We start from the raw sequence: 22953 nt of genomic DNA on the forward strand, positions 1-22953 counted from the left end.
AAATCCTTCCATTCCCCACCATCCAGTCAGAGCTGAAGAAGCTTCTTGGATGAGAAGCGAAATGTCTTCAAAGAAAAATCAAGAAAGTTCAGTTGCCTCCTGGAAAAAAGGACCTTTGGGTGCTTACAAATTCTACAGAATTTGTAAGAGACATCCTTCTGAATATGGGTAGCCTCGATATACAACCACAATTGAGCCCCAAATTTTATTTTCCTAAGTGAGACGGTTGTTACGTGAATTTTGCCCCATTTTAGCACTTTTCTTGCCTCTATCTTTTTCACCTCTTTCTCTAGAGATGGCTTCTCCCAACCAAGTCATAAAGCATGGAATGCATGGATTCGTTTTTACTTAACAGAATAGCAGAGTTGGAAGGGTCCTTGGAGGTCTTCTAGTCCAACCCCCTGCCCAGGCAGAAAACCCTACACCACTTTAGACAAATGGTTATCCAAAATCTTCTTTAAAACATCCAGTGTTGCAGCATTCAAAACTTTTGGAGGCAAATTGTTCCACTGATTAGTTGTTCTAACTGTCAGGAAATTTATCCTTAGTTCTGTTGCTTCTCTCCTTGATTAGTTTCCACCCATTGCTTCTTGTCCTGCCCTCAGATGCTTTGGATAATAGGTTCACTTCCTCTTCTTTGTGGCAACCCCTGAGATATTGGAACACTGCTATCATGTCTCCCCTAGTCCTTGTTTTCGTATAGCTAGACATTTTCAACTGTTCTTCATATGTTTTAGCCTCCAGTCCCCTAATTATCTTTGTTGCTCTTCTTCTTTCAACTACCTTTATTCCAGCAACGCCCCAAATCCCATTGAAATCTCTAAGATGGAATTACATGTATTTGCTGGGGATCTGTCCTCTTTCCAGCTTCTGAGCATTTTCATCCAGCTGCCAGGCCATCCAACAGCCAAAGCTCCCTTGGGGCAGAGTGTCATCGACGTACAAAATGTCATCTTTTTTGAAACTCAAGTCCTGTTCAACTTCCGCTAACCGGTCGTAGAGTGCCCTGCAAGGAGAGAAAGAGGCAGAAAGATACAAAGACAGATGACCATCTATCTTTTTTAGACTGTTCCAGATGTTACGGGAGAAAAACTAAAGACCTCCTGTTCGGCAGGTATCCCTATAGGCATCTCTGCCAACTTGGAGAAACAAAAGTGACCTTCGAAATACAGAAGTGTATTATTTAGACAAAGATTTACTTTGGGCCACTTGAAGGGGGAAAAATATCATAGTTAAATTTGTTTGTATTTGTAAATCCCACAGTATTTTAAACATGCTCATTTTCAATTACTTTTTCAATTCAGTATTCCTACCAATGTTTCATAACTGGCACATGATAATTTTTACAGATGGAATAGAAGTAGAGTAGGGAGGAGTGGAGTGGAATGGAATAGGAATGGGAATAGAATAGAATAGAATAAGAAGTATGGAAACAAATGATAACTTAACAATGGAAATTAAATTTTAAAAAGGGATGATTAAAGAAAACAATTATAATGAAATATGGGGGAGATTTTATAAAAACATTGTTGGTGGAAGGCAAAGGGAATAAATCTACTCAAGAATATATGCTGTTTTGGAGGGGATAAGGGAACAATTAGAATATATTGTATATCTTTTAGTTGTTATAGACCAGTGATGGCAAACCTTTTTTGGCTCACATGCCAAAAGTGGGGGGAGCACAGGGGGGGGGTCGTGCACGGGCATGACACACCCATAATGCTATGCACACGACCCCAGTGCGCATGCGCACATGACCAGCGCCCCTCAGGTTTTTGGCGTGCATTTTTTGCCCTCCCCAGGCTCCAGAGCCTTTATAGGAGCCTGGGAAGGGTGAAAACAGCCCCCCAGAGGCCCTCCAGAGGCTTCAGGAGCTTCCCCCGAAGCCTCCGGAGCATGAAAAACTGGCCCTACGAGCAAACTGGAAGTTCGGGAACTGAACTTCGGGCCAGTTTTAGCCCTCCAGAGGCTTCCCTCAACGCTCCGGAGGGCTAAAACCAGCCCACGAGCAAATCAGAAGTAAGTTCCTGAACTTCCGGTTTGCCCGTAGGGCCAGTTTTTGTGCTCTGGAGGCTTCAGCCTCCGGAGGGCAAAAAATGGCCTCATAAGAAGGCCAAAGTCAGCCCTGACAAATGGCTCTGTGTGCCACCTGTGGCACACGTGCCATAGGCTCGCCATCACAGTTATAGACGAAGAAATATAAGGGCAAAAAAAAAAAAAAGGTTTCCAGGGGTTGAGTGTGCACTATAATATTTGTTTTTTTCCTTTTTTTTTTTTTTTTTTTTTGTATTTACCATACTTGTATTTCAGGGGTGTCCAAACCTGGGAACTTTAAGACTTGTGGACTTCAACTCCCAGAATTCCCCAGCTAGCTGGCTGGGGAATTCTGGGAATTGAAGTCCACAAGTCTTAAAGTTCCCAGGTTTGGACACCCCTGTTGTATTATTTCTATTTTTAAATTTAAAAAATAAATTTAAAAAAGAATAGAATAAGGATAGGAATAGAATAACTGAGTTGGAAGTGAACCTGGAGGTCTTCTAGTCCAACCCCTTGCTCAGGCAGGAAACCCACTACCACTTCAGACAAATGGTTGTCTAATGTCTTCTTAAAAACTTCCAGTGTTGGTGCATTCGCAACTTCTGGAGGCAAATTGTTCCACGTATGGTCCAGTGAATCATTTTGATAACTGCTATGATGTTGCTTTTAATCAATTTGTGACATCTCTACTTGCGTGAGCTGAGTATTATTGTTATCGTGGTTGAGTGCACACTCAGATCTACTGTATCTGTCTGTCTGTCTGTCTATCTATCTATCTATCTATCTATCTATCTATCTATCTATCTATCTATCTATCTATCTATCTATGATATAGATATATGTGTCTGTGTATGTATGTATGTATGTATGTATGTATGTATGTATGTGTATATATACACACACACACATATATGCATACATACATACATACACACACACACACACATAAATATAAATAGATATATAGATATATATAATAAAATTAGCAGCTTCTATGTCTGGAAAAAAGTTTCCAAGCTCCTGTCTCGGGACCATCATCATGGTCACGGTTGTCCCAAAGGTGCTTTTATTTTAAAGGCAACTGGACTTTCTGATTTTTCTTTAATACATTTTGCTTCTCAGTCAAGATGCTTCTGAAGAACGGAAGAACCTTTTTGGATGAGAAACAAAGAAAGAAATATCAGAAGGTCCATCTGCCTTTAAAATAAAAGCATCCTTGGGATTTCCAAGCTCCTGTTTTAGGTGAAATGTTGGGTCCCTCTCTCTTCCCCATTAGATTTTTGGGACTGGATCCCTTGATCTTTTCAATTCCAGGCTGGCGGGGGCATTTCTTTTCCCACTGAAATACATGGGAGAGCAAAAACAATGACTCTGAACTGCTAGAAGAACAAAGAAGGGAAAACTTGAAAAAAATAAGAAAGAAAGAAAATAAGAAAAATTGCCCAGGAAAGGGAGGAGCTGGTAGTAGAGATGAAGGGAAAGACTGAGAGGAAGAACCAGAGAATAAAAGAAGAAGAAAAGGAGTTATAGGTCTAATGAATATAATTAACCAATATGGTCAAGTATCTGGGTTCAAGGTAAATCTAGGGAAGACAAAGATGATAGCTAAAAATATGACTATGAACCAAAAAGAAAAAAAAAAGAATTAGAAAGAGTAACAGGATGTGAGATAGTAAAAAAGGTTAAATATTTAGGAATTTATATTACAACTTCAAATGGGAAATTATATAAGTACAATTATGAACCATTATGGCATAAAATACAGATAGAAATGAATAAATAGAAAAAAACTATAATTGTCTTTGTTGGGAAGGATAGCAGCAGTTAAAATGAATGTTTTGCCCAAGTTTCTATTCTTCTTTCAAATGATACCAATACTTTAAAAAGACACACATTTGGAAGAATGGCAGAAAGGTGTTAACAACTTTGTTTGGGCAGGAAAGAAACCGAGAATAAAACTTAAAATAATGCAAGACATACGTGAAAGAGGCGGCTTTAAAATGCCTAATTTAAAATTATACTATGAAGCAGCAGTTTTAGCAACAATTAGCGATTGGATTAACCTAACAGAGGCTAGAATATTGAATATTGAGGGTTATGATTTGGTATATGGCTGGCATGCTTATTTAATATATGACAAGAAGGCCGACAAGATCTTTAAAAGTCATATTTTAACGAATGCCTTACTGCGTGTTTGGAAAAAAATATCAATATAGGCTAAACGACAAGTTACCTATGTGGGGGGGCCTAGATACGCTATAGAGAATATAAGTATAGAACAAAAACAAGATGTAACTACATATGTAGAACTTCTTAGCATGGATAGAGGTGCACTGCAGTTGAAATCTTTGAATGCATTAAGAGATGAAAGGGTAATTCAAACCTGGTTCCAGTATGGTCAGTTACAGGCTAGATGGAAAAAAGACCAGAAATCCGGTTTTATCCAAAATGAGGATAACTTGATAAAACAAATCAGGGACCAGGGTCAAATGCACATAAAAAGGTTGTATAATGTATTGATAGAAATAGACTCAGAAACAGAATTAGTTAAAGATTGTATGATAAAATGGGCACAAAATTTTGAAGAACCAATCATGATGGAAACATGGGAAGAGATTTGGGTAAGAAATGTAAAATTTACACAAGCTCAGAACTTGAGAGGGAATTTCTACAAGATGTTGTACAGATGGCATTTAGATCCAAAAAGGCTAGCCTGTATGTATCCGAAACTACAATCTAAATGTTGGAGATGTGACTATGTTGGTGCCACGTACTACCATATTTGGTGGACTTGTAAAAACGTTAAAGCATTTTGGATAAAAATGTGGTGGGTTATTCAAAATATTTTGAAAAAGAGGATAAAGTTCACACCCCAGTTGTTTTTGTTAGGCATAGTTTCAGCCTGTACTGTCATAGAGACTAATCTGATCTTGAACCTAACGACGGCAGCAAGATTGTTGGTGGCGCAATACTGGAAGAAGGAAGAGTTGCCCACTATTCAAGAATGGATGTTAAAAGTAGTAAACTTAGCAGAGATGGCCAACATTTCAGCGTATCTGAAGGATCACTCAGATGAGAAGTACAAGCTGGACTGGAGAAGATGGATTGACTATATTCAAAACAAATACCAGACTAAAAAATTTCAGTTAGCTTATGAATGAAGGCATAAAGAATGTTACAATTTATTCAAAGTTAGTTTAATAAAGGGGGAGTTAAAGCACAAGAATAGTAACATGTTAAAATTAGTTAGCTTATGTTAGCGTATGGTTGTTAAATGTTTATACCCTGTATTTTGCTCTGGGAGGTTGAGGGGAAGGACGGTGGGAAGAGGGAAGGGTAAGGGGGGTGATAATTGTAAAATTTATTAAAACTTTTTAATAAAAAAAAAGAAGAAGAAAAGGAGACAACAAAGAAAATAACAGTGACTGATGAATTAAACCAGGGGAAAAATACGTTAAGAGAGTTGAAAAGAGAATTGGAGATACAGGAAGATACCTATGAAAGGGAGATAGGGGCATGGGCAGAAATCTGGGAATCTAGGCAGTGGAGGAGGGGAGAGGTGGGAAAAATACTCAGATTGAACAGCTAAGAAGCAGATGTAGAAAGAGATAAAGAACTTAGAGAGGAATATGGGAGACAAGTAAAAAAGGGGAAAAAGCATAGCAATTAAAGTATTGAAGCAGGCAAGAGATGATGGATGATGAAGAGATGATTTTTCGTTTTTGATGTTGTTTTTATTTGCTTCTCTTTTCCTCTCTCTTTCTCTTCTTTTTTTTTTGTAGGTAGGTGACATGAGAGAAAGAAAATGTTTTTTAAAAAAGGATGATATGATTAAAAGTTAGAATAAGAGATAGAAATAAGAGAAAATGGGAATAGAATAGAATAACAGAGTTGCAAGGGACCTTGGAGGTCTTCTAGTCCAACCCCCTGCAATTTCTAGGCAGGAAACCCTACACCACTTCAGACAAATGTTTATCCAATATCTTCTTAAAATATTAATGTATATTAATATTAGGAATATTAGTGTATATACTTTTATATAATAAAATAAGAGGAATAATAAGAGAAAACATGGAATAATCGAATAACGACAGATTGCAACTTTATATAAATATGTATTACTACTAGAAATATATGTTGGTTGAAAGTAATAATTATGACTAACTGTATTAGTTTTATTTGTATTAGAATGTATGACACCCGGGTGCCACACTGTTCACGCATTGATGTTTGTTTAAAAAATGAATAAATAATAAAAAACTTAAATCAAAAAATATTTATTGCTAGGTTCTGTACTTGGCAGGTAATTCAGGAAACAGACATAACAGTGGCCAATGAAATATGAAATTATCACCAGTGCAGTTTGAGTTAATCATCTCAAATATTTAATATTATTTAAGTCGGTCACTGGGCTGGGGTCTAAGTGATCACCTTCCTATTTTAGCAGGAAGTTCATTACATGTGCAAAGTGGTAGCAATTTCGCAATTTGGTTTCCTGCACTAAACCAGGAAAAAAGGTTTGTGTCCATAACCAGCCGATAACAGTTGATGACTATACTAGATGAGATTTTTAAGTACCTGACATAGAAACCATCTCCGGGTAAATCTTTCAGCCTGTTGAATTCTTCAATTCTGTACTGAGCTTTTATTCTAACAGTGTCACCTGGCTTGAGCATTTCAAGGTAAGCTTCCTCTGCTGTTTTATTTCGCATGTCAACGGACCCATACTGTAAAAAAAAACAAAAAAAACAATAACCACGTGTTTAAGTGTTGTTGATGAATTTCATCACCTGCCAAAATTGGTATTGAACACTAATCTTGTTAGGTGATCGTAAATGTCACCAAGTCTGATCTCAAGCACATAGTTTCTGACCACGCTTCATGTATATCTCAGTTATGTTCACTGATATTTTATGGAAGAGCAATTATGGATCGGATGGTGAGTCAAAAGATCCTTTTTCTGATGGATTGCCATTTCTTTAAAAAAAAAAACAAAAAAAACCACCAGGAGAATGGAGAAAGTTTGAGCGAAGAACTAACTGCTTTGGGAATAAGGGAGAAGAGAAGTGAGCAAATGTTTTGTCCACTCCAATTTGTTTGCTTTACTTCCATCCTCCATTCAGAGATTCCGTCTCCATGAAAGCCAATACAAAGGAATTATTTAAATGGGCCAATTGGGGAACTGAAAGAGTTGCTACTTTATTCAAAATCCAGGTTCCCACAAAGGGTTGATTCACCCTCCTACCCACCCACCCATTGAAGCATTGTTGGAAAAATTAGCTGAATAAAACATTGCTGGAATCAGCAAAGAAGAGAAATACATATGAACTGATCTACTGCTTATAGGAAACTAGCTAATAAACCGGAGTAGCCCGAGAATGTATTTATCCCAGTCCTGTATAAGAGGGAGCCCCTTTGTGGAGTACTGCAAAGCCATTACCATGGCAACTCCACTGTGCTCTACAGTAGAATCCATTTTAAGGCACAACAGGCTGTATCTTAACAGAACGTGAATCCAAAATGCACACTATCATTGTCTAAAGTACTGTGACTTGACACTATAGATATAATTCAGTCTTTTCATTTCAGCTGCCCAGGCGTTCTGGAGTTATGCTGGAACACACACACCCACGGACACGGACATACACCCACACCCACACCCTGAGGGGTTTTAGGGGCAGAGGTGAAATTCAGCAAGTTCTGACAGGTTCTGGAGAACCGGTAGCATACATTTTGAGTAGTTTGGTGAACCGACAAATACCACCTCTGGCTGGCCCCAGAGTGGGGTGGGAATGGAGATTTTTGCAGTATCCTTCCCCTGCCACACCCACCAAACCATGCCCACAGAACCGATAGTAAACAAATTGAATTTCACCACTGATTAGGGATGTCCCACAGTATTTGTTTGGTTGAAATTGCTCGAGGCGTTCCAGAGTTATGCTGGAACATTTTTACATATATAGATATGGGCTCTCCGTGGCCATATGAAGATCATAGGGTACGAGTGATATAGCATGTGATGATGTCATCAGGCAACCGTTCTGTCACCATTGAGGGAGTTTAGACAATTTGGGTTATCTGTGTGATGACATCTTGTGGCTTCTGAGATAGGACATCATCACTTGTGCTCTAAAGTGGTTCCTGAAGTCCTTCAAAACGAAAACAAGTTCAGAAATAGTAAATGAAGATTAAATCATCCAGGCCAAAAGTATCTCAAAAGGTTTAATGGTAACTGGACTAAGATTACCTCACTGCCTACCCAAATTTTCATTTTGACTGAATGTTGTGGCCTGCCAGTGGTCAGCAGAGCTGGCAGCAGATTCGGACAGTGAGGAGGTTGGGGAAGAACATGGGCCAGTCCTGGAGTCTAGGGAAGGCTCTGATGAGGGATCTGTGTCAGAGGCAGAGAGGGGGCCAGGGCCATATGCCAGTTATCAGCTGCCTTCAGAATCAGACATCAGTGAGTCAGAGGAACAGCTGGAGCCTGTTCCCGGTGTGTGCATGCGCAGAGTTGCCAGATAAAGGGAACACTACAGAACAGGGGTCAACTTGGGAGTAAGGCCACAAGTAATGAATCGCCGCTCCCATAAGGCATAAAAGTGGAGCAAAAGGGGAGTGGAGTTTGAAGGAGACAATTAGTTCATTTAATTGGTTCATGAATCTCCGTGACTCCTTGTCAAGTTTTGCAGTTATCGGACTGTCAACTCTCCAAGCCAGATAAGGTCTGTGACTGTAAATCCTCCCTTGAAAAATTTGCTGGATATGAATGAGCAGAATTCACAGTAAATTAATAAAAGGGTCTTTTGTTAGGATCAGGAGTTTGCTTCATGCTCTCGGGAAGCCTCAGTCAGAACACTGAAGAAGCTCTTTGGATGAGTAATAAAACACTTCAGTTTTAATAAACTTTGGTCCGGTTGCCACGATTTAACCTTTTAAGATACCTCAGAAATAATCCAAAATTGTGGTTAAAAATACAACCACCCCAAAATTAGTTTTATGTGATCTAGTTTACACCATCACTCTCGTTTTATGGCATCTGGAACGTCTTTTGTCTCTCTTGGTTCTTCTTTTAATATCGACAGTGTTACCTCCAGTATTAGATCTCCTGGCATTAGACCTTCAGATCCTTTGGCTGGACTCTCATCTTCTAGGTCAGAGACAAATATTCCATGCATGTTCCCACCACCAATTTGGATTCCGAGCTCCGCTTGAAATTTCTTGATGTTAACCGTTCTAGGTTCAGGTGTCCTTTTAATCGTGTCAACAGAACTCCTATGAAGAAGAGACAAAGAAGAGAGAAGACCTATCGGTCAGACTAATCCTTCATAGCTCCCCTAACCTTTCCTGGGAGAAGGACGAAGATAAAAGGACATTCCAGCAGTCGGGCTTGAGAGCCTCAAGATACATTTGGATGTCAGGATCCATGTGGAAATTTAACTTTTTCTCTTCCCCTTGTCCAGAATATTTATGAAAATGTATTGTTTTTTATTTCAAAAAAATCAACACCTATTTCTATCACAGGAGAGAGGGAGAGACAGACAGAGAGAGACAGAGAGACAGACAGAGAGAGATGATAGTTAGTTAGATTGCTATTTCAATAGATAGATAGAGATACTGTAGTTAGAGAGATAGAGAGAGATATGGAGATAGATAAACAGACAGACAGACAGACAGACAGACAGACAGACAGATAGAGATAGGTAGGTAGGTAGGTAGGTAGGTAGGTAGATAAGATTGATATAGATAGATACAGGAGATATATATATATATAAAATAGATAGATAGATAGATAGATAGATAGATAGATAGATAGATAGATAGATAGATAGATAGATAGATAGATAGATAGATAAGTTAGATATAGATAGATGCTGGAGAGAGGGAGAGAGATACGATAAATAGCTAGATAGCTAGATATAGATAGATAGCTATAAATAGATACAGGAGAGAGACCGAGAGAGAGATACACAATAGATAGATAGATAGATAGATAGATAGATAGATAGATAGATAGATAGATAAGATAGATTAAAATAGATAGATACAGGAGGGAGAGAGAGAGAGATACATGATAGATAGATAGATAGATAGATAGATAGATAGATAGATAGATAGATAGATAGATAGATAGATAGATAGATAGATAGATACAGGAGAGAGAGATACACGATAGATAGATAGATAGATAGATAGATAGATAGATAGATAAGATAGATTAAAATAGATAGATACAGGAGGGAGAGAGAGAGAGATACATGATAGATAGATAGATAGATAGATAGATAGATAGATAGATAGATAAATAGATGGATGGATGGATGATAGGCAGAAATAAGCACCATCTGTCCTTGAGCCAGGAAGTAGCTTACCTGACTGAATTGCGGGGACTGGTGGTTGGAGTGGTGTCCTTGGATGGAGGCGTCATGGTCCCTTCATCTTGTTCGCTCACAGTATCAATTATGGAATGGCTGTCAGGAGTTGGAGCTCCACTGCCTTGTGGAGTGGAATGACTACTCACTGGTTCCAGACGGGAGCTTAAAGGAAAGAAGTGAATGAAAAGTGATTAAAATGTGATGTAGTTCGAGAATGGTACAGGTTTTGGGATCTAAGATGATCCTTGAGATCTCAGTGCCAGAGGGCAGGAGAAGCAGCAATGGATGGAAACTAACCAAGGAGAGAAGCAACCTGGAATTAAGGAGAAATTTTCTAACAGTGAGGGTGATTAACAAGTGGAACGATTTGCCTTCAGAAGTTGTGGATGCTCCACCACTGGAGGCTTTTAAGAAGAGACTGGAGTGGACACACATCTGTCTGAAATGTTATAGGGTCTCCTGCTTGAACAGGGGGTTGGAATAGAAGACCTCCAAGGTCCCTTCCAGCTCTATTCTGACTGGTTGATCAGTTGCCTTTGAATTTCACATGAAACTGGAGTTTAGTCCACCATGGGTTCCTTGCAAAGAGACTAAGTAAGCCAGGTTCTTTCCATTTCAAGCCGGAAAAACCTCACTCACAAGGTGAGAATTAAACATACTTTTGCACACTTTTAACTCTTCTACTGCTCCCTGATGATGTTTGTCCATTGTATTCGAATAGGACCTTGACATCTGGGACGTCAGGACTTGCCCATGAATTGGATTAAAGCAGTGCTTCTCAATTATTTTCTGTCATGCCCCCCCTAGGAAGAAGAAAACATTTCGCGCCCCCCGCGCGACTGTAAATAGTATCATTTGTCTATAAAATTGTTATAAGTACACCTCTGCATAACACCTTATTAACGTATAAGAGAATAAAAAAAGAAAGAAATGTGGATCAATTTACAACAAAGAATAGCTTTATTAACTGTAGCAGAAAAGATTTAAAGGAGCACAGGATTTAAAGGAACACAATATTAAAAAAAACTTTAACCTGCAAAACAAAAATATATAAAATAATTTGAGCTGAGCCCCCCTTTACGGAGCCTCGCACCCCCCCTGGGGGGCCCGCCCCACTATTTGAGAAGCACTGGATTAAAGTGAGGGAGAGTTGCGCAAAGTCAGCCTCACTTTCTCCTCCCAGATTCCATCTTGCTCCAGTAGCAGGACAAGAGTCGAGACAGTCGGAGATGGGCTGGGCGTAGTGGTTGATCAGAGCATCTTTCGTGGTTTGCCGTGCTCTTAGCATACCACACCGCTTGCAGGGACCGCCTTCATGGCCGTTCTCCTATTCTAGAAGGTTTCATCTGCTCAATCTGCCGGAATCTGTCTTCACATGCTCAGGATAGACAATTCCCTATCTCACCGAAGGTCAATGACCCAATGGCTACTCTCAACTTTGTTTGGCCAGTTTGTTGAAACTGTTGCCCAGAGTGTGGCTGCTGCGCATGCTACAGTTACTAGGAGCCACAGGTGAGAGCTGAGTGACAGGTGGGTACCAAAGATGGATGACCTGCCCCAAAAGCTGCCCTAAAACGAGCTGCCCTAAAAAGATAGGACATGATGCCCCTACACCAGCAGTGCTAACCCTCCCTGAACACCCCATACATTGAAGCTGCTCCCTACAGCTTCAGCTGATTAACAGATGCTACAACTTGCTATTTGAAAAACAGACACACCTTGCTTTTTCTGGGTTAGGTTCAAATGTACCCCATTTTTTTCTGGGGTCTAGTTCAAACATACCCCTGGAAAAGAGTGTTCCAAGGCGGATCACTTTCTTTAACTAAAATAATGTTGGGGTGGTAGAGAAAATATCAGAAGTCTACCGTGTTGTTCTTCTATCTCAAACCTACAGTCTTGCACACTTTTTCAAGGGATTTTCCCCAACAAAACAGTCCAATTAGGGTAACCACGATCAGAAAATCTCCAATTGGTTGACTCTAGGTGACAATCTAAGGGTGTCAAACTCGGTTTCATTGAGGGCCACATCAGGGTGACTTCAGAGGGCCAGGGTGGGCATGGCCAGCTTGATCTTACTCATGTTGGGGGCGCCTCTGGTGACCGAATGCTCTGCCAGCAAAAATGGGCTCCTGAGCTCCGTTTTCGGTTGGGATGTCCTCCTGCAACCCTCTGCCATCAGAAATGGAGCTTGGGGTGGTGGTGGGGAGACAGGGACTGTGCATGGCCCTCCTGAGCTCTGTATTCGCCGGCAGAGGCACCACGGCCCAATCCTTCGTTGTTTCCAGGGCAGGCCCATGGGCCAGATCTAAGCACATTGTGGACTGGATTCGGCCCACAGGCCTTGAGTTTGACACCCCTGTTCTAAAACAATGTAAGAAAGGCCAATTCATGTATTTGCAAAAACAAATTGTTGTTTGTTAAATGTAAATAAACAATTTGTTATTTTTGACTTGTCAGAAGCCTTAGTTCACTTCAAGTTTTAGCTTTCCTCACTTCATCATTTTGGAGGTTCTGCTATAATCTGTCCAATAAATCAACTGGTGCTTCATTGTAACAGTGTCTTGGTCTCTGCTTCCAACCTACCCCTGGAAAGAAGATCTTCACATGACCATCGTAGAGAAGGTCTAAGCTTACCTTGATCGTGAATGATTGCCCAGCTGGAACATGTGGGGGTTGTACTGTGCCAAAATAGTTATGGTATCGCACTGCTGCCCAATGATCAGCCGGGCTTGTTGTTCCGTGGCATTCCGCAGGTTGATGCCGTTAAACTGGGAGAAGATAAAAGAACCATACAAAAATTCATTTGTAAATATTCCTTTTTTTTTAAATCATTTTTTTTATTTTATTAAATTTCCATCAAACATTGTGTTGTCTGGGTACAATTGTTCTTAGACAATCATAATCAAAGTGTTTACAATAGTATTCCTCACAAAAACATTAATACTATAATAACAATAATGTTTAACTTATCTACTTTAACAAATCTCCATTTTTAATATTTATCCTTTTTATGTTTCCACATTTCTAACTTCTGTTTCTATTGTTTAAGTATTGGTAAAATAAATCCCATATAAAAAAATATTTAGTTTCTTCTTTAACCTTCATAGTAAGTGTTAGTATATGCCAGTGAAATTAAACCTTTTTGGCACTGTGTGCCCAAACCGGAGTGTGTGTGTGTGTGTGTGTGTGTGTGTGTGTGCGCAGGCGCCCCAGAGCGCCAGAAATCCGAAGACCAAGTGGTTTCTGGCACGCGAATGGACAATGACCAGCGCACTGGAAACCAGAAGAGCAACTGGCTGATGTGAAAAATGGTCCTCAGTCCTATTTTTAGTGACATTGTAATTTTGAACAGTCACTAAACAAACTGTCGTAAGTCAAGAACCCCCTGTACCACACAGCGAACTAGAAAACAGGGTCGTCACAATCGACTCGTAGCTTTACCTCCAACAACTGATCGCCATATTCAAGGCCAGCCTGATGGGCAATGCTGCCACTGGTTACTTTCGAGACGAATATCCCGCCATTTTCCCCGCACACAATGGAGATTCCCAGGGGTTCCGCCCCCTTCTGCACTTTGACCTGACGTGGCTCTTCCATGTAGGGTCTTTGGGAGAAAAAGAGCACAGGGACACCTCTTGAGCGAGCATCGGAAGACAGGGGAGGAATATATATATATATCTCACATCACACGGAGGGCATGCACCATGTCCACCATCCCCCTTCGAAAGTGGAACAGTGGCCCCTTTAAAATATTAGCTCAAAATGGCGACATTCCTTTCGCATGCAAGGGACGGAAGCTGGATCAGACCATCTTCGATGGAATAGCATCAATGCGATTGCTGCTAACGGGAAAGGCATGGAATGGCAAACTAAAATTATAAATGGAATTAGGGTGGAAAAACATCATAAAGAAAACATATCTTGGCCCATATTATATATAGGTCAATAAGCATATATAATAGGCCATTTTGGAACGCATTCGGGGGTGGGGAGGCTTACATCCATGTACAGATAAAACTCGAAAAATTAGAATATCGTGCAAAAGTTCATTTATTTCAGTAATGCAACTTAAAAGGTGAAACTAATATATGAATAAGACTCACTGCATGCAAAGCGAGATAGTTCAAGCTGTGATTTCTCATTATTGTGATGATTATGGCGTACAGCTCATGAAAACCCCAAATCCGCCATCTCAGAAAATTAGAATATTACATGCAATCAATAAAACAAGGATTGTACATAGAGCAATATCGGACCTCCGAAAAGTATAAGCATGCATATGTACTCAGTATTTGGTTTGGGCCCCTTTTGCAGCAATTACTGCCTCAATGCAGTGTGGCACAGAAGCTATCAGCCCGTGACACTGCTGGGGTGTTATGGAAGACCAGGATGCTTCAATAGCGGCCTTCAGCTCTTCTGCATTGTTCAGTCTCATGTCTCTTATCTTTCTCTTGGCAATGCCCCATAGATCCTCTATGGGGTACAGGTCAGGCGAGTTTGCTGGCCAATCAGGCACAGTAATCCCACAGTCATTGAACCAGGTTTTGGTGCTTTTGGCAGTGTGGGCAGCTGGAAAATGAAGTCAGTATCCCCATAAAGCTTCTATGTACAATCCTTGTTTTATTGATTGCATGTAATATTCTAATTTTCTGAGATGATGGATTTGGGGTTTTCATGAGCTGTACGCCATAATCATCACAATAAGGAGAAATCACGGCTTGAACTACCTTGCTTTGCATGTAATGAGTCTTATCTCATATATTAGTTTCACCTTTTAAGTTGCATTCCTGAAATAAATGAACTTTTGCACGATATTCCAATTTTTCGAGTTTCACCTGTATAGCCATTTCTAGACCCTTTAGAGCAGTGGTCCCCAAACTTTGCGGCTTGACGGTCCAGCTGGGTGGGGGAACAGAGGGGAACCGGGCTGGGGAATGGGACGACTTCCCACACCAACTTACTACGGCAAACTCGCTGTGGCAAACTCACCACAGCTAACTTGTAGCGGGATAATTTGCTGGAATGGCTAGCTTGCCTCAAGACAACTCACTGAAGGACAATTTAACAATTCTATTTAATTATTTGAAATAAATAAAAAATATTTTAATTTTTGCCATTCGCATTTTATCTTGCCCTTTCTTTAATGATTCTATCCCACCATTTCTTTGATATTAGTGTAACTCTTATCCTGCAGCTACTTGTCCTATGTCCTGAGGCGAGTTGGCTGTGGCGGATTGGTCATGGCGAGCTGGCCGCGGCGAATTGTCATAGGCCCCACCGGGCCATGCAAGGGGTGAGCTGGGATGCAGGTGCATGCAGACACATTGCCTGGCTGCAAGACGCGTCGCACGCGTGGACATGTGTGGGCGTGCCAGCCCACTGCTCACACAAGTTGAGCTGAGTGTCGGCTCTCCTCTCGCGTGGCCCGGTTCCGAATAGGCCACGGCCCAGCAGTGGGCTGTGGCCCCGGAATTGGGGACCCCTGCTTTAGAGTGTCATTTCTATAGAAATATAGAAATACCATCATAGTTCATGGGGATGAATCATGAGATGAAGAAGGGAAAACGCGACACCGAATCATTTCTGTTTCCACGCAAGAAAAAGGCAGGGTTAGTCGATGGAAATGAAGCCGCTGTAAAGCAAACTCCAGCCGTTAATTCACAATGGCGCCTTGCATGGTAGCGATGCAATTACCATGCAGGTTTGGGGTTTTTTCCCCCTTTTGGGAAAAGGGGGAAGGTTTTCTATCCAAACATGTAAATAGCACACAAATAAACTTCTCAAGGACAACCTGTATGTCAAGCCAACCTCAAACTCCTGAGGGAACAGAACTTTGGCGTAGAAGCCACAGGAATTCTCAGAAAAGATCTATTACGGAACAAATATCTGAAAGGCGGAGAGGGATGAAGAAAGAAAGGAAGAAAAAAAGAAAGAAAAAGGCCTTAGAGAAAGAGAGTAGCCAAAGCTATGCTACACATTGATGGGTGGAGATAGGCCCTTTGTGTCGGTCTACAACCACAAGAGGCTGTTTTATGCAGGTAGTTCTCAACTTATGTGCACAACCGAACCCCACATTTCCGTCCTTGAGACCTTTGTGAAGTGAACGTTGTCTCATTTTGTGACCTGGCTTGACACAGTTGTTCAGCGAATCACTGAAGTTGTTAAGTAACACAGTTGTTAAGTGAACCCAGCTTCCCCATTGACTTGCTCATCTGTAAGTCGCAAAAGGGAATCACATGATCCCGAGACGCTATGGCCGTCATAACTATGAGCTAGTTGCCAAGCATCTGAATTTGGAACGTGTGACTGTGGGGATGCTGCAATGGCTGTGTGAAAAATGGTTGTCACATTTTTCAATGGCGTTGTAACTTTCAACAGTCACTAAACGAACAGTTGTAAGTTGAGGACTACCTGTATTATAAAACACGTCAAACACAGGCCTTAGTCACTTGGGTTACAGTGTACTGTGGGGTCCTTGGTGCTCTGTGAGCTGTTTTATTGCTGACGTCTCTTTATCCAACTAGGTAACGTCATCAGTGCGAGAAGGGAGAGGGGTTTGCTCTCTCCATATGGTTTGTACTATCAGTGTTGATGGAAGCGTTCTTGATGGCTCCTTAATTAGGCTGTTGACTGGACGGATCATGCTGATAAGGCATGATTGATCGTGCTAATTAGGCATGGCTGATCCCTGCTAGTTATTAGGCATGATTGATTATGCTAATCGTGCTGATTAGTTTGGTAATCAAGCAACCACCAAGGACACTCCCACCAAAACTGACAGGGCGAGTTGCTTGTATGTAAACTCAGAGCAAACCCCACCCCCTTCTAGCACTGATGATGTTATTTAGTTGGGTCATGAAATGTCTGCAAGGAAACAACCAAGCTCAGAGTTCCACCCTCAGCTACAAATATTCTCTTCTACAGAGTGACGTAGACTCTTTAACTAAGCATAGAAAATTCTGGACAGATCGACCAACTTTGCGCCTTCCACGCTAAGACCCAAGCATCCCTTGGTTTAGCAGTCGCCATGGCTAGGTGGCCCAGCAAGGGTGGGAGAAGGGAGCCGGCCAGCCGATCGCACAGCCCAGTTTCTAACGGGCCACAGCCCAGTAGTGGGCCGTGGATCCCTGCCCTAGCATACTGCTCTGCTATTTAGAAGAGCTAAGTAACACACCATAGGCCTCTGTACCCTCCTCAACAATCCATTGCTAAGAAGGGAGGACGCCAAATTCACAATCATCTACTCACTCCTTGCTTGGTTTCTTGGCCAAATTGCAGGAAAAGCCACAAAACCATGACGCTAACTAGGACAGCAATACTTTTGTTGATAATCCAGGGCAGGCTAAGGTACAGGAGATCATGTGACACAGATAAAACAAGGCAACCATGGGACTCTGGAAAAGGCATGAAGTAGAAGGAAGAAACAATCAACAGACTTGACAACTAGAATTGAGAGCAGTGGTGAATTTCAAAATTTTTCCCTACTGGTTCTGTGGGCGTGGCTTTGTGGGAGATGGTCATGTGACTAGGTGGGCATGGCCAACTTTTTCAGCATTTTTAAACTACCGATTCTCCCAAACCGTTAGCTAAAAAATGCTAAATAATTTTTTTAAAAAACTTCCCAAGATAATGCTGATTGTCAGAACCTTTTTTTTTTACTTTTTGAAAGCCTGTTTTTACTACCTATTCGCTTACTTGGCTTAATACTACAGGCTCTACAATTGGACGTTGTGGGAATTTTCCAATCTGGTGGATTTTCCTGATGGGTAGGCACCGCAAACCACAGCATTTTGGACTAGCAGGAAACAGGTAGTCCTTGATTTATGACCGCAATTTAACCCCAAATGTTTGTAGCTTAAAAGGAGACATTTGTTAAGTGAGTTTCACCTCATGTTACGACCTTTCTTGCCGCAGTCGTTAAGCAAACCACTGCGGTTGATAAGTTAGTCACCCAATTGTTAAGTGAATCTGGCTTCCCCTGCTGATTTGGCTTGTTGGAAGGTCGCAAAAGTAGCCTTGGGACACAGCAATGGTCACTAAGTATGAACCCGTTGCCAAGCATCTGAAATTTGATCACATGATCAGGGGCTACTGCAAAGGTCGTAAGTGTGAAAAATGGTCATGAGTCCCATTTTTCAGTGCCACTGTAACTTTGAACAGTCACTAAATGAACTGCTGTAAGTCGAGGACTATCTGTATTAAATATGGAAAGTGTTTTTCTAATGCGCCTGGTAAGTGGGGAGAAAATTTCTTTCTAGAAATGGGGGCTTCCCATATTTCCAGCCACCTTATCTCACTTACTCAATCTCCACCTTCTCCTCCATGAAGTTGGACGGAAGATCACTTATTCAAAGCCAAACAGTATTTAAATCTGTGTGTTTCAGTATAACTCTGGAAAGCCTCGAGCAATTTCAACCAAACTTGGTACACAGATGACTTACTCTCTGGAGAAAAGTATTGTTGGGGTAAGACACCCCTAACACCTCTTGGGGGTGTGTGTTCTGTTATCATACAGCCTGTTGTACCTTCAAATGGCTTCTACTGTACTGCTGTAATATGGCTTCTACTGTACAGCACAGTGGAATTGCCACGGTAACAGCTTTACAGTACTCCACAAGGGGGCTCCCTCTGGTAAGGGGGAAAATCCAACATTAGAAATTACGGTTGGTCTGGACATTTCCCCCCTATGAATAAATACCCGGGCAATGCTGGGTTATTGGCTAGTATTTAAATAAAATGGGTCCCCAACCGAATTACGGATTCTGTGTGTTCAGATTTGGAAAGGAAGGCTTCCAGAAAAGTTCTTGATGAAGAAAGAGATCATGAACCTTTGAGTTGCCCATAAAGAATTCAATCAATTGATGAGAATAGAGCTGGAAGGACCCTTGGAGGTCTTCTAGTCTCAAGGGTTGGACTAGAAGACAAATGGCTGTCCTATCAGTTCTTAAACACCTTCAGTGATGGAGCATCCAAAATGTCTGGTGGCAAGCTGTTCCACTGATTAATGGTTCTCACTGTTAGAAGGTTTCTCCTTAGTTCTAGGTTGGGGCTCTCCTTGATTAGTCTCCATTCATTCTTTCTTGTCCTGCCATTTGATGCAGATTTTGTCCTCGAAATGTTCTCAAGGCAAAGTAGCAATTTGGCCGAAAAGCATGACTTGCCTTTAGTTTTAAAAAAAATGTTATATAGTTTAAAATTAAATTAAATTAAATTTTTAATTTGATTTAATTTGATTTAATTTTAATTTTAATAATTTTAATTTTAATAGTTTTATTTTTAGTTTTAATAATGTAATTTTTATTTTTATTTAATTTTTAATTTTAAAATGGGAATATTCAGTCAATACATGAATAAATTTCGGGAGCAGTATGTTCTAAGAATGGTGAACTCCTTAGTGGATGAACTATTTGTGGCGGGGGGATATTTCCGTATTTGTGTTATCTTCTGCCCATATTCTGGCTTAGTAAAGTTAAAGGTTTCCCTCACACATATTTGCTAGTTGTTCCCGACTCTAGGGGGCAGTGTTCATCTCCGTTTCAAAGCCAAAGAGCCAGCGCTGTCCAAAGATGTCTCCGTGGTCATGTGGCCGTCATGACTCCATGCCAAAAGTGCACGGAATGCTGTTACTTTCCCACCAAAGGTGGTTCCTATTTTTCTGCTTGCATTTTTACGTGCTTTTGAACTGCTAGGTTGACAGAAGCTGGGACAAGTAACAGGAGCTCACTCCGTTATGCAGCACTAGAGATTCAAACTGCCGAAATGCCGACCTTTCTGATCGACATGCTCAGCATCTTAGCCACTGAGCCACTGCATCTCTTTGTATGTATGTATATAGGTTATGTATGATGTAGCTTATGTAGGATGCAAAATCGAGAAATAATAAATACACAGTGTTCCATACAATTTATAAAAACATTCATAACTCTATAGATTAATTTCTTAATCACTCCGGTTTGGATGTTCCTTTTCTCTAAGGTATATAATTAAATTAAGCCCTTTTGCCAATTAGGGGATTGAGGCTGGGAATATCTGCTGGCTTGCCTTCCACTCGGAAAGTTGAGAGTTCAATCCTAGGCAGAGACAGATGTTTCTCTATCAGGGCGCAAAGAGAAAATATCTGCTGTGAACTCCGCACAGGCGTTGGGAAGGGCAATCGGCCAGTAAATGCTCAGCTCCATTCAGTCGCCACTCTGATAAAAGGGATTACAAGAATCGTAAAAAATAAAACACACACACACACACACACACACACACACACACACACACTACAAGATATGTGAAGGTGTCTAGAGCTAGCTGTACCTGCTGGTGTCGGGCCTGCAGCCATCTTTTGTTTTGGATCTTTGGCCTGCCACACTTTCTATTATTCTACTACACATTTTCTATTGTGGGAAAATGGGAGGGGGGATTGTACAGAGTTAGATGCTAGGTAGCCATAACAAAATTCTTTCTAGAAAACCAAGGTCATCCTTTGTCTCTACACCTGACCAGAACTGGATGGGTGGAACTGCCAGCATGGCAATGGAAGATTGGACCATGTGATGGACTTGTAGGTGTGGGGGCAAGATCTTGAACTTTCAACTGGGTGGGGAAAACTGGGAAGCTTTCAGATTTGGGTTTTCCCAGATGTGCCAACATGGCTCTCTTAATAAATTGGAATTTTGAGCAATACTTTGCCTTGGACTCTGATTTACTTTTGGATGCTATTTGTAACTTTTACAGCTGTCTTCTAAAGTTAAACCAGATTGGAATGGGTTAGTATTGGTTGTATGAGATGCCACCTGGGAATGGGTGGGAAGGTGGAAAATGTAAGATAACATTGGGAAGCTGAAATAAACTTTCCCAAAGAAGGCAATGGAGGACCATTTCCACATTGTTGTCAAAAAACCTGCAAGGATTTGAGGTCACCAGAAATGGAGCTTGACTATGCGAAGTTCTTTCCCTCTTGAGACGAAGCATTGGCACAAACTCAGCTATGACTTACTTGTCTTTTCGACGTTGCCCCATTGAGACCGGGCTCACTGAAATCCTGGGCAAGGTGGAAAGAGAATTTTGTGATTGGCTACTGGCAAAAGAGGAGGTCTCCAAGTTAAGGGGCGACTGGGGAGGAGTTACCAAGCTGGGACTGCTACATTCGGAATGAGACAAGGAACCTGCATAAATGACAGATGGAAGATCCACATTGATTAGGTGCAAACTTACATAGACAATAGCTCCCATATTCCTACTGGGTTACCTCCGAGAGTTTTGGATTGGATTTCCACCATAAGTATCTCAATCTCTCTCTCTCTTTCTTTCCTCCCCTCTCTCCCTCCCTCCCTTCTCTCCATACTCTTCCTGATATATGGTGCTAAAATGTCAGAAATGAGCTTGCAACCATGATATACGATGGGCAGAAGGAATGTTCTGACCGAGGCTTCCCAAGAGCATGAAGCAATTCCTTGTCCCGACAAAAAACCCTTTTATTAATTTACTGTGATTTCTGCTCATTCACATCCAGTAAAGTCTTTCAAGGGAAGATTTACAATCACAGACCTTATCTGGCTTGGAGAGCTGAAAGGCTGATATCTGCAAAATGGCAAGGAGAGTCACAAACCAATTAAGAGGACTAATTGTCTTCTGCAAACTCCACTCCCCTTTCGCTCTTCTTTTATTTCCTTTGGAAGGGGCCATTTACTGTCCACCTGTAGCCTTACACCCAAGTCGACCCCTATTCTTTAGCTGTTCCCTTCGTCTGGGAACTCTGCACATGCGCACACAGGGAACAGGCTGTTCGTCTGCCTCACTGATGTCTGACTCTGAAGGCAGCTGATAGATGGCATACAGCTCTGGCCCCCTCTCTGCCTCTGACACAGAGCCCTCATCAGAGTCTTCCCCAGACTCCAGGACTGGCCCATGTTCCTCCCCAACCTCCTCACTATCCGAATCTGCTGCCAGCTCTGCTGACAGGCCACAACAAGGAATCTGTCCTTCAATAATATGTAAAGGGGGGACAGGTACCATCAACATTTTTTTGAGATGACTTTCCATATTATTTAATAGCTGAAAGAAACTAAGACACAAACGTATGATGGAATGAGTGGATTTTCGTGGGGATTTCATACAATCCTAGTGAACAGCCATGATATGGGATGAAAGGAAAATAGACTGTAAGATGCAGAACTGTGTGTCTGCTTGTTCTTACGGTAAGATTATTCATTTAAAAGAAAAGATGGAAAAGAAGAAAGCATGAAAATTACTTACCTCTGTCAGAACCAATGATGGACCTTGGGTACCTTGGTGTCAAAGGTATTTTTATTCGTTCTGTTCTATACTGTAAGTTGCTGGAGGAACCTACTTGGAAATGGAAAATGAAGGGGAAATAAAAGAAACAAATTCATTTAAGTGCCAAGAAACCAGTTCGGTTGGTAACAAGACTCTTTGAATAAAGTTTTACTTGGTAAAATTTCTCATTTGAGAATGAGCCATGGTGTGCAGTGGTCAGAGTGCAGTACTGCAGGCTGCTACTTCTGCTGACTGCCTGCTGCCTGCAATTTGGCAGTTT

General features: G+C 41.2%; 1 protein-coding gene across 2 annotated transcripts in view; it reads right to left on the minus strand.

Annotated features, from left to right (window-relative positions):
• The window catches only part of DLG5 (discs large MAGUK scaffold protein 5), a 154126-nt gene that overhangs the window by 16914 nt on the left and 114259 nt on the right, over positions 1-22953 (minus strand). The window contains exons 20-27 of one of the 2 annotated variants that reach the window (XM_081956495.1): positions 22653-22742; positions 21394-21562; positions 13851-14013; positions 13044-13177; positions 10407-10571; positions 9126-9309; positions 6616-6764; positions 836-1006 (exon numbers count right to left, since the gene is read on the minus strand). In XM_081956495.1, the coding sequence (XP_081812621.1) occupies positions 836-1006; positions 6616-6764; positions 9126-9309; positions 10407-10571; positions 13044-13177; positions 13851-14013; positions 21394-21562; positions 22653-22742 (1225 nt within the window). Of the gene's footprint in view, positions 1-835; positions 1007-6615; positions 6765-9125; positions 9310-10406; positions 10572-13043; positions 13178-13850; positions 14014-21393; positions 21563-22652; positions 22746-22953 lie in introns of both variants that reach the window. The other variant, XM_081956494.1, reaches the window with a different exon arrangement.

The sequence above is a fragment of the Natrix helvetica genome (genome assembly GCF_964273705.1).
Source record: "Natrix helvetica genome assembly, chromosome: 5".
NCBI classification, from domain to species: domain Eukaryota; kingdom Metazoa; phylum Chordata; class Lepidosauria; order Squamata; family Natricidae; genus Natrix; species Natrix helvetica.